We start from the raw sequence: 13,114 nt of genomic DNA, 5'->3' as shown, positions 1-13,114 counted from the left end.
AGTATATAAAATATGACATGATGAGTATATAAAATATTATAGTGCATGGTTCTTAATTTTGTAAATTATTTCATTTACTTTGCTGAGATTTATGTGAATGAGTATTAAATAAATAGGGAATGAAGACATCAGATTTTATCTAGTGCAGACTGCAGGCTACAGATCTCTCACAGAATCTCTCCAGGACTTGAACTGCTAACATTATATCTGAGTTATCATCTCATCTCCTCTAAGCAACTTGCATGGTTTCAACCCACTTTAGATCCAAATCTAAACTAGGAGTGGGTGATTTTTTTTTTTTTTCCCTGTCATGTACCAGAAAGATGACCCCACGTTGTGTAGTGAGGGCACAATCTCCCCATGTGGTATACAGTAAGAACTCAAGCTCCCTGTCTCACCACTCGCCTCTGCCGTGCAGAGCCACAGCCGGGTGGATTCAAAGGGACAGAGACAAACTATGATGCGTCCCTGGCCCACACTGGGGGACTCAGCAATGTGCCATTGCAAACTGCATTGTCTGCCAGAATTCCAGTTTGCCATCGGTGCTATAGATGATGTAAATGGCCAGGTAAGCTTCTTGGCTTTAAAAAGATCTTCAGTGCCCTGTTTTTTCTTCTGCCTAGTAGAATTGCATGTCTCAGACGTATGCTTTCAAAACCAAATCAATCTGCTGGGCCATAGCAATGGCAGGATAAGAACCATCCAAGAAAGGAGGTGAGAGCCAGCACCAACCCCAAGATGATACATCCTGCTTGTGCACACCCAGGCCCAATCCTGCTGTGGGAAATGGCCTGCTCTAGACTTACAAGAGAAAAGGATGCCACAGTATCTTTATCAACCTGTATTTAACATTTCAATCAACACAACATACAGACATTGTCACGGGCAAATACTGTACCCAGGCTATCATCAAGGACATAGGGGATAGTGTGGGGCCACCGGTAGCTGTCACCAATGATGGAGTTTCGTTCCTGCATCTGAGAAAGAAAATAAGTATGCAGTCATCAGTAAAAAGTTATTTAGGATCAGGGACTACAATAGTGCTAAAGCAAAGCATGTCTCCTACAAGTCCATGTAAGACATAGAGGAAATCAGAGACCTCAAAAACTTTGGAAGACCACTCAAGGTCTAAGGCTTGGGTTTGAAATCCCTTCACTCCTTTCTACCGGTGTTTCCAACTTCTGCAGCATTTTCTCCATAGAAATTACCTGAGATTTTGATGCATATGTGAGGACAGCTTCAGCTCCTGTGGGAAGCATTAAGATCTAAAGCCCTGAAAACTGTACAGAGATTAATAATTTTGTAATTTTTCATAATGCAAGGGTTTGTTCCTGTGCCCTTAGCAAGTGCTGTCCTTGCTTCCACTGATATGCTCAGGCCAAAGCAATTCACCAAAAGGGAGAGTAAAACACTACCAACTTTCAGGGGTACAAGACACTTCAGGGGTCTCTACTAGATATTTTTGAAATGTAACTTGCTATGTAAATATATATATTTTTTTAATTGATCAGGTAGGGATACTGGACAGATGATTTAAAATGTGGTATTACCGATCTAATTTTTCCATTGGTTTTAGTGAATCTACTTATATAATGAAGGTTTTGCAGCACTGGTCTGTAAATTGAATTGGTTTATAATAAATATGGTACATATAAATGAAGAATCTTTTATATAAACCTGTCCAGATGATGATCAGTGCTGCTGAATGTCTTAAAAGTTCAAATATAAAAAACATAGTAAAGGAAACAAGAAGCTAATAATACTGATCTAATAGCTAAACCGACCTTATTTTAGGTAATGTTTCTGCAAATGCCCCCAACTCCTTCACTGTCTGTGACATTTTGTAGAAACCCATCCCCAAACATTTTCAGTCTATTGGTACATAAACGGCATTTATTGTTAGTAGGAGTGGGATGCATCAATCATTTCCATGCCAGTGATACTTTACATTGCATAAGTCAACGATACATTTATGGGTTTATATTTTATATTTGAACTCACCCTGTCAAGTTTGATGTCTCCCTCAAAAAGGTCTAGTCCTAAAGCTAAAGGGAAGAGGAGATTAAGATGCAATTATTGTATTGATCTGTGGCTACCGTAACGAAAATCTCCAAAAAAAATTAAAAGAGAATCTGAATTTTAAAAAACCTTCATTGATGTCAAAGATGTCTTGATCAATTCCTCCATCTACATCTATTTCTGAAAAATAGAAAGACAAGTGAGGTAGGACATTAGCCCTTGCTGTTATCTTTATGAAGTGTGAAAATTAATGCAATAACAATAACAGTAATTATAAATCTGTGTCTGTCCTAGCGATGTTTACGAGCAGCTGGTTTTGTTGACTGCCTCCCGCGCATACAAATAGATCTCTAAACAGAACTCACCAGTTGTCTCTGGAGCAGGCTGGGGAAGGGGAAGAAAAAAAGATATTATTAGAAAGGCACATAATGAAATGCAGCTCGCGTTACTCTCTCAACAGTATTAGAGATGCGATTTAAGCTCAACTGACAGCACTTAGCGCATGGCTTTGCATTGGATTGACTGGACCCACCGCCTCCTCATTTGACTGGAAATGTTTATTTGCTTATGTGTCAGCTTTGTGTCCTCCCCACTTCAGGCTGCCCAACAAGTAAGTCGCCCAATACTGCTTCTGTGAAGTTTTCACAACCGTTTTTCTCTCACAGCTCAGGCAGTGCTGAATGGTCCTTCACAAACAGGAAAAAAACAGCCTATTATTTCTATGAAATCAAGGATTGCTACTAGTCAGGAGCTTTACAGAACCTACGGAAGTTATGCTTAACTTCCCATCGTAAAGCTGAAGATGGGGGAATAGAATGAGTGGTCTGGCATCACGCAGCAAGTCTTTGAAGGACTGGGTACAGAGCCCAGGTCACCTCAGCCCCAGTCCAGTGCCTTAGCTGGACTCCGTTTACCTAAGCAATACCAACTCAAAGACTCTTTCTGCAACGTGTAAAATCCACAGACCATAGTGAGATATAATGAGATACACATAGCACATTTTTCCTTGCCATAACATGCCTACAGAATATAATCTATACTCTTTTATTCGACTAGACACTTCATTTTGGACTGGCTTGGAATACTTGACATAACACTACACAACTGTTTCTCACGCAGTGAGTAAAATCATGAACAGCCTTTCTAAGCAATTGTTGCTGGGTGGCTTCTCCTATTTCTCACCAGAAGTCTTGCATTCATATGTTTGAAAAGAAGTTCACAAACTGAAGGTAAAAAACACCCTTAAATTCTGAGCTCTGGCAATATAGGTTACAGACAGAGCAAATGGTAAGACATAACAGCAATTCTGCAAAGCAGGATGGGATTTTTACTTTTATTTTTACTATAGTTCCCACTCCCTGACTGGTTTTCTTTCTCCATATAAACAATTTGTTATCTTTTGTACATGCAGTTTTGCATGCAGGACTTACTTTTCCAGTGTGATAAGCATCTGCAACCTCCAATAGAAGCAATGAACAGTACAAGATCAGAATGTCGAAAAACGGCAAAAATCAAGTCCATGCAGGCCACAAGAATATTAATTGTGGTAATTTCTACCATCTGTATGTTGGATAAGAAAATAGTATGGCCAGACTATTCAAGAGAGATTCAAATGTACATGTTCTTCTAGACCTGACTTTTGGCACATAATGATAGGAACAATTTCGAGGGCAAATATTTTGTGGGCCCTAAAACTGACAGCATTCCTATAAAAACTTTAACCAAACGCAGGAAAAAAAAAAAAACTTCAATAAAATTTCTTCATTTGGAAAAGGTTCAGAAAGAAAGCTTTGAAAATGTCAGAATGTCCCATTTCAGCTTTTTAATGAAAGATTCATTTTCAATCTGAAATGACTGTCCTGTGAAAACTTCAGCAAATGGCAGAAAAAAATATTGTAAATACAAAAGCCTGAAATCTCATTTTATCATTTTGATTCACCTGAATTAAAATTAATTCAAACTGTTGCTTCACAGTTTTTGTCAGATTTTGATCATTTACCCTGATTGCCTAAGAGGGGAAAACCATTTTTTGCCTAAGCAAGTGGAGGCTATAATGTATAGGTTTAAGAGCGATAATGCCTAATTGGTATGAGCTGGCATAATCAAATGCTTAATATCTAAACATTATATAAACAGGCAAAGTTTTTAATCAACTACTTCTTCTACTTCTTAATTGTCTTCATGAAAACTACCACCCACATATGTCCTTGCCCAGTCTAAAGGCAGGATTTTGACCTTGAAGTGTTGGTTACAAAAACTTTTGAGTAGAATTTGTTTCCTGACCCAATTTCTCCTGAAACAACCCTGTTTCAGTACTTACTTCCCAGGTTTAGGTTGTTTCAATACTTGGTAGATTTTAAGATACCTGACTCTTAAAAACCCAGTGTCATTGTGGAAAAGTGACCAAGTTGATGATTGAAAAACTGTTTCCAGACTTGGGCAGATGCAAATGCTGAAGGATTGGTTTTGATCTCACATTTCACTGAGTTAACTGGTATTATTCAGGTTTACGTTGCTACATGACAAATATGGATGGGGAGTTCAGAAAAAAGAATAAGTATATAACTGTATATAGATACAGTTTAATAAACCAAAATATCTTTTCCAAACAAATCATCCATAAATCTGCAGTGTCAATAGACTCCTCTTACATTCTGAAGTTTTATTGCACGTATATCCTCTCATTACCTTTCGTTATCACTGGATATGCATAAGACAGTATCCAGACCACGTATTCAAGTTTTGAAATGAAAGTGCAGCTTGTAAAACAAGCTGAAAGTACACAGGCAAAGTGTGTAACACACATTTTGAAGACTTCATTTGCTTTTAAACTCCCACTCTCACACAGATTTCTAGCTATATGTGGAAGAAAAAAATGACAAGTAAAGCTTGCAATATTCAAAGATTAAAATCACATTATCGTCTTTTCTGGTAAAGATTGTTGATGGAGGAGAAGAATCATACCTATATATGCTGAATCCTCTTATAACCATTAATGGAGAGTAAAATGTTTCTACGGTCTCAATAATTATTAACTACAATGTACCCATATCAACTAATCAGAAAGCATAACTGTGCTAAAGGTAAAAACTGGCTAGCTCATGGAAAAGCTCCTCTATCAGCAGCAAAAGCTCACAAACTGAAATCAATGTAGCTAAGTCCAGCAGCATTTTTGGTGCACAAACCAAAATGTGAGACCATGACTGAAGAATACCAAATTCAGCAATCATCTACGGAAATACAGGTTGGTCCTCAGTGTCTGAAAACTGTCACTGAACATTTTACACTGAAGGAATCCTTTCACCACTCCTTCCCACTTTCTTCTCAACAAAACTAGGTCTTCAGTCCTGTGAATCTCAACAGCAAAATACTCAGTTTCAAAAGGAGTATCTCTGTGTATGAGTATTACTCATTTGAGTAGTAATGGCTTCCATCTCAATACCAGCCTGACAACTGAGATCTACATGATGCATTTCTAGTCTCTAAAAGGTTTGTAAATAAACAACAGATTCACACTCACACACAGAGGAAGGTTGTATTACCTGCGGTATACCAAAGAGGAATCTAATTTAGTCTAACCAATGCTACCTTTAAATCTACACACACACAAAAATCTGAACATTTATAATATTAGTCCCTAACTTTGGCAAACAACATGGTTTACGTGAATTAAGTTACATTAAAGGTTGGTCAAACCATGGCTTGTGAGCATATTTAACTGGTAAATAATTCAAGTGCATCTTGAACATGTGGGAAACATCATCTCATCTATTTTAGTCACATAACAACAAGGTAAGTAGACTCACTCAGTAATCAGTGGAGAAAAAAATGAGTAACTGCATATATAATTTAGCTGTCCCTGAAATAGGTATGGCACCACCATGATGCGCTGGTATCTCCAGAAGATGATCCACCTCACCTAGCTTGGACAGCTATTCAAGGATGTAATAAATCACCCGATGAAAATTTCCCTGCCTCACCATGGACTTCAGATGGAGTATAGCCAACAAGTTTAGATGAGACACCCTAATTTATCAGTGTTTTCTCCAGACTATATAACTTTTAGTACTGGCATCCAGAAATACGAAAGAAACTCTTCCTGGCCATAAGGCACATGAAAATGAAATAATTAGCCCTGGTGATTAGAAGCCCCTCTCTCACACAGGAGCTGGTTATTACCAGTCAGTGTGATGTGTGATAGCTTGTAGATGTTAGTACCAGCCTTCATCACCTACTACATGCTTTAACAAAGCCTGCAGAGGAATCTAAACAAGGCTGAGACTTGAGTTTCAAAAAGGTTGGGAATAGAGGAACTGGTAGTCGTGATGGGCAGCAGAAATACAAGAGAAATGTGAGTTGGGGTAGTGGGGGATATAGGAACACTATGGGAAAGTTGGGGACATGAGGTTGAGCTCTTGACTTCAGGAGATGTATGAGCACGTGTTAGTGGAGTGGAAGGGGATATGACTGTCACAGTGAGATATTGGAGCTGGATTCATAGAATCAGACAGTTAAGTTGGATAACATAAAATAGATAACGTTATTCCACTCAAGTAATATCACAATAAGTAATACCTTACTCTATAGATTACCCTGAAGCTATGAACAGCTGAAATGAGCTTTCAACAACCTATTGGTTTTTGTTCTCCAAACTAATTATATTGTATATCACCAAAATTCCTGGCCTCTGCAATAAATTATCACAAGATGAGCAAAATGCTACACTTCACTACAAAAGACAGGAAATACAAAACCTCAACTGTTACTTTTTTGGCATTTAATAGTTCAGCTGGATTGGAGGAACAGTCATTTGCAAGTATATCCAGTGGCTAAAAAGGCATCAATTTGATTATCAAATATATTGTATTAGAGCAAAAAAAATCATATTTCCATTCAAATATGGAGTAGCAAAATAAATTTTAATACTTATCTTGGTTCTAACCCCAGACTTGCTATTCTGATAACGTTACTTCGAATACTAGTGGAAATTTTTATTAGATGAGAAATGCAAGATAAGCTCTTTCCATGTATAGCCAGGCCTATTAAAAATAGCAGCACTAAGACCCCAAGGAAACAGAAATCTTTCTCTTTCTTCCATGCAGATGACAACAAAATTCTTATTTTGCAAAAGCAACATACATAAGTCTTTTCCTCTCAAATTCATCTTAAGTTGCATTGCTTACTTGATCATATAAAGAATATGCATTCTTTGTTTTCTTACCTGACTCCAGACCACCTGAAGAAGAAGCAAAGTTAGGAGTGCAGGCACAGAAAACCAGACCATGTTGTTCTTCAGTCAGCAGTTGCAGGAACAGAATTTCAGACCAACTTGGTATTTAAGATAGTAAGTATCATAAATCAAAACCTTTGTCCTCTCATCAACAATTAACTTACCTACTTTTTCTTGGCCAGTAAGCAAAGTCCATCATTACTCTAGTACGATAACTAACGTATACTTTAACTATTTTTAAGCATTGCTGTGAGAAAAAATATTGGACACAAATTGACACACAGGATGAAATGGACACAAGAAAATGGAAATGCAGAGGAAACAGACACTGAAATACAGGAAATTCCATTTAAACATAAGAAAACTTTTTTTATTCTAAGGGTTTTTAAGCACTGGCACAGGTTGCCCAGAGAGGTTGTGGAGTCTCCATCCTTGCAGACAGTCAAAACCCAACCAGACACAGCCCTAAGCAACCTGCTGCAGGTGATCCTGCTGCAAGCAGGGGGATTGGACCAAGCGATCTCCAGAGGTGCCTTCCCACCTCAACCATCCTGTGATTCAGTGAATAAAGCTGGCACTAAAACCTTTTGAACAACTGAAAGCCAGCAAGACTCTTGGCAGGTAAGACATTCATATATTAATAAATATGTATTTTTGGACAGAAAGGGAAAATGAGAAATGCGTGCACATAAAAAAAAAAAAAAATCTGTCAGCAACATAATTTCAGTACCTTGCTTTTAGAAAAGGCAATGCCATTTCTATTGTTGATAAATGTGAAACACTGTACTTGTCACTAACTCAAATAACGGTATTCTTTGGGATTATTTATACAAATTAATTTTTAAAATGTCAGTACTATTGTACTATCACCACTGTCTGTGACTCTTTGGAGTTTTAGTTTCTTCCAGCTTCAGCCATCTCTTGTACTTACTAGCTGCCAGAGAGTGCTGAAATTGCCATAGTTTCTTCTTACGCTTAAACTGAAGGTACTTGTGGTAATTGTATGATCAGACTAGGCTAACCTTTTACTTTCCCAGACCAACTACCTGGTTAGGCCATCATAAAAACTAAAAATGGTATTTAGATTTTGTATTGTAAATACAGAGTCCCAAGTGATTATATCAAAATTAATAACATTTCTCATACTATTTCAAGTATCAGAGCTGATAAGAAAAAATGGGTTGATCCTAAGCAATGAGGACACCTGAGCAATTTCTAGCTGCTCAGATCCATGCTTATTTCATTGCTGATCCATTGAGAAGTAGCAGCTGTAGATATCGTTGTTCTTATAATGTTAGTTTTTTTCTACAAAAGTAACAGTAAGTATTGTAATCCTCTACCCACCAATAAAGATGGCGTCAATTGTTTTCAAATCAGTGATGTCTAGAAGGTTCAACAGCTATTTTGTCAAGATTTCTTCTGCAAGTTCAGCAGTCCTTGAATTCTGCATGTTGTCATCTTCAGCTCCTGGGACATGATGGTAGCTCTCCTTTTGGAGGCTCTCTAGGTTAGATTGGCTATGTCCACAGTAACAAGTACTTCCAACCAACTGGAACAGATCTGTACATTGAAACCTTTGGTGCCAAGAACCTGGTGTCTATGCTGTACACATCTCAAAAGGGTTTACTTCAGGCTGGCTCTGATTTGATCCCAATGACTGGACATCAGTGGTGGCAACTGGACTGCATTAGGCGGGGATCTGAAGAACATATTCTGGTTTAGTTTCAAACCAAAGGAATTCAATTTGGACACTCCAAAACTGCTCTGTGATGTGAACTGAAGCATGGTAAGTGGGAATGATGATGATGATGATGATGCTTGCTTAAAAAATACACTCCTGATCAAAACTAAAAGACTAGTGCAGCTGCACCCATTATTCCTTGATTATAGTACCTTACAAGTGTTTTCCTGAGATGGTGGAATATGATGAACTCAAAAGAAATAGCACATTTTTTGGTCTTACTACTTGGTGTTGGAAGAAAGCCTAAAAGCCTGTTTTTCTACTTCTTTGATCCCTTTTACATGCAAATAATCAAGACAATCTGCTCTCTGTTCCCACATCCCCACTTCTAAGATGCATCAACCAGCAGTGAGGCCTCACACCAACCTCTTCACAATAGGAGATAGGAGGATGACTGTCCTGTCACAAAGAAGGGCTGTATGAACCTCTGTGTCATGACCATCCCTGCTCTCAGGACTGGCTAAAAAGTGAGTTACCCAAAGAAAACATGAGAAGGTGTTGGAATTGACATACAGTGACACCAAACAGAGAAGGCACCAAAGTTATATGCTAACCTTGCATTGTAAAATACAGTCCCTGTATATGCTTTTCCTCCAAGTCACACTGCTTTTTAATTAAAACTCAGAGTTTTGACACCTTAACCAGTCATCTGGCATAATAAAACAAGATGCAATGGAAAAATAAACAATACAGGAACAACAGAATGTCAGGACTTTTAAGATGGAAGTTCTTGGCATGAATTTCAGTGTCACCCATGAAGTAGCTAAATGGGTTTTTAATACATTTTGAGGAGAAAGTAATAAATAGATGGGCAGTCTTAAGGAAGTTTTTTTTCCACCTAATCATGGAAGATCTTTTCTACAGACCTTATCTACTTTTGTGACCACGTTCTCTACAATAACAAACATATTGCTTTATCACTGATTTACTGTCTATGTTCAGGCAATACACCTACCCCTTATTTTCCTAAAGGGTTTTGCTACATGACTCCTTGCATTTTTCTTTGAAGATGAAAAGCACTATAGCCATATCACACTTCTAAGACCAAGGCCCACAGTAAGAAATAACCAAGTATTACTGGAGATTAATTAATAAAGGATAGTGCAACATATTTGAATAGATGGTGTGCATTTTCAGATGTACAAAAAGAATGACAGTCTTAGATTACGTGTTTATTCTACTGTTACCAGGGCATATAACAGCCAAAGGTAACTCACGTCCTTTCTTGACATGGTCAGGGACCTGTGGAATTCAAGGATGTTATTTATTTCCATTACCATTTTGATCTGCAGGTAGAGTCCACCAGTGTCCTGACTACAAGCTCTGTGTTTGAGGAAAAGTAAAAACATTAAGTGCAAAGCAGAAGGAGCAGGTCTTTAACTGGTTGATTGCTTTTTCCTTTCTTGCAATTCTTTGCCTTGAGCACGTTTCACAACTTTTATGGGTGCTAAGCTATCTAATGAGCCCTGAGTAACTATAAGAGACACCTGCAAAATCTGAGCTTTTGCCAGTCAATTGCATTTCTTTCCCCATAGACCCACATGCTCCCATGCTGCTAGTAGAAGCAACAAAAAGGAAAGACATCAGAACTTGATGTGGAGCTTGCTGCAGATCTATTGCAGTGACCGCTTGGATCTCCTGCTGAGGTCACTTTGCTAGCACCAGACAGATGGGGAGCACCGCGGCGCGGACGGCGTGTTCCCTTGGACAGGCACCATCTCTTTATGCCTGCCCAGTAGCACTGCCGCCAGTGGGCACTACTGCAGCACAGGTAATAATAATACTGCAGTGCTTATCCCCTGCCTCGCTGCAAAAGAAGGAACATTCATCAGGCATTGTCCAATGCAGATGGGAAACATCACCTGCTTTAGCCTTCTTCATATAGCTACGTCTGCAGGTAGTAATCTGGGAAGAGACAGTAATGGGGGCAGAGAGATTGGTGAGAGAAAAATGAGTGAAGAACAGGAAAGCAAGAATGCTCTTTTTAAAAGCCAAAGGCACCTAATTTCAAAATGCAATGTCAGCTAACTACAGAGAACCATAAAAACAATTGAAAATAGCTCTATACAGACAGTGATTTTCTAGCATTTTTGGTAGGTAGTTTCATATTTGAACAGTTTTGTTGATCTGTTGATCAGCACAGATGCTTTGATAATTTTGCTATCAGTATACTGCTCAGCAAACAATGGTGATTCACGGTTGCTTGTTGACCTTTGGGTGGAACCTGACTGATCATAAGTTTCAGTGTCAACTTCAAGTGATAGGAATTCATTAAATTATCTTGAAAGGTGCCAGCTTGTAGAGCATGACGTACCCCACTTAGCAGTGCTTATAGACCAAACATTAAAGAGTAGGAAGATATTCAAATGGTCTACTATTCTTTGATAGTGGATTGTTCCTTGCCCTGCCTCAAGCTTCCTGCATTATCTTGCACAAATTTGTTTCACTTTTTCAGTTAACCTCCCAAATGGGGATAACACTGCGATAGTGTCTCCTTGGCTGATGAGGCAAAAGCACCAACGAAGATAAGAGCTGTCAGATGAACCTGCAAGATAAGAGACCCTCAGTCAAATCCAAAATGTTTCAAGTTGCAGTATTTCAAGTTAGGAAATTCTGCTGTTTACAAACCTAGCAGGTGTCACACAGAATCTAATACAAGAAAGTGAAAATTACAACAGATATCAAATACAAGTGTTCCATCTTCTTGAAGAGGGGCAAACAAGACATGTTTGCTTTGATTAAGAGTTATCAAGAAAACGAAACAGACTTTGCGTTTCCTCGCACTGCTTAGCTACAGGTAAATGAAAGCAAGGTTAAAACGCAAACAGCAGAACCTTGGGTGTATGACATCATTGCATCCCTTCCTGCCCACTGCCACTTCAGACGTGTACTTTAACCATTACCTTTTCTTTGTGTGCAAAAACAATCCTTTGCAAATTAAATAATTACTCACACAGGATTACACCTCTCCCCCTTTCACGGGAATCGGAATCGTGTCCGACGCGTTTTCACGCAAACCTATTTTACGGTAACTGTGAATCCGATCCCAGTGCGAAACAACCTGTGACTGGTACGCGGCTACTGAAGCGGCCGTAGCTGGCCACTGAGTACCATGCGGCGACCCAAGCGTACTCCAGGGACGCCTCGCGCTCGCCGAGGCGACCGAGCGCGAGCCTTAGCCGGCAGAATTTCTCTCCTGGTTCCAGAGGCCCGCAGCAAGCCCGAACCATTGCGCGCCCAGCCAGAGCGCAAGTTGGAAGACCTCAGTAATGCGAAGGGAGGTCGAAGCGTACCTGTGCGTGGCGCCAGGCAGACCTCCTCACCGCAGCGGCCGGGAGATGGAATCGGCCAGGTCGCCGACACGCGTGCGGTGCCTGAGGCGGGGGGGGGGGGGGGGGGGAGTCGCAGCGCAGCCTCGGCCCCGCCGTGGCTGCCCGGGGCAGGCGGAATGCGGCGGTCCTCAGCTGCCCCCCGGCGACTCCTGCGCGCACTGCAACGCCCCGCTTTTAAAGGCGACCGCCGAAGAACGCCTCTGGGGAGGGAAAGGTCTTGCGAGGAAACGGGGTGTGCCTGAAGGCCTTACGGTGTTCACTCGGGAACTTCCCGGAGCGCAGTCCCGGGGGGAGCACAGCTCGCTTGCCACAGGGGAGAAAGCCCACGAGTGAATCTGTAAGCTTGAGGTTTTAAAGGAAGCTAGAAGTATTCTTTCTGTGGGCTTGAACGACCCCAGCCACTCCCTTCACCCCTAAACCAAACACATGAAAGAGTTACGACGTTTTGTGAAACATCTGGATAGAAATCCCGTATCTAAAAGCGTCTCGGAGTACAACTACTCACTGAATTAGCATCCTTCAATACGATACTTACTCAGACAACCCAAGAATATTCAGTGCCCTCTTGTGGTTTGAATTATGAAAGAAGAAACGTTCTGAAAGAAACTACTGAAGTTTGAACAGTCTCACAACTGAGGTGGCATGCAGATCGCACCTTCTGTGATGCTAAGTGCCACGACAGTTTTACCCTGGAGAAAAGAAGCCACCATCTTTCTGCTGTCTTCTGTCCATACCTGCAAAAACAGAGAACCTAATACAAGGCTGTCTGAAAAACAAGTGCCCATTACTATT

The 13,114-nt window shown here is 40.0% G+C and overlaps 1 protein-coding gene across 1 annotated transcript in view; it reads right to left on the bottom strand.

Moving 5' to 3' along the window:
- The window catches only part of MEP1B (meprin A subunit beta), a 32,543-nt gene extending 20,323 nt beyond the window's left edge, over positions 1 to 12,220 (bottom strand). Inside the window, 7 exon segments of the mRNA XM_052788209.1 lie at positions 899 to 977; positions 2,002 to 2,045; positions 2,149 to 2,199; positions 2,385 to 2,403; positions 10,268 to 10,368; positions 10,371 to 10,420; positions 12,018 to 12,220. Coding sequence (XP_052644169.1) covers positions 899 to 977; positions 2,002 to 2,045; positions 2,149 to 2,199; positions 2,385 to 2,403; positions 10,268 to 10,368; positions 10,371 to 10,420; positions 12,018 to 12,220 — 547 coding nt within the window.
- Positions 12,221 to 13,114: the final 894 nt, after the last annotated feature.

This window comes from Harpia harpyja, chromosome 5, assembly GCF_026419915.1.
Source record: "Harpia harpyja isolate bHarHar1 chromosome 5, bHarHar1 primary haplotype, whole genome shotgun sequence".
Classification (NCBI taxonomy): Eukaryota; Metazoa; Chordata; class Aves; order Accipitriformes; family Accipitridae; genus Harpia; species Harpia harpyja.
The sequence above is the reverse complement of the archived record's forward strand: the minus strand, read 5'-3'. Positions and strand labels throughout refer to the sequence as shown.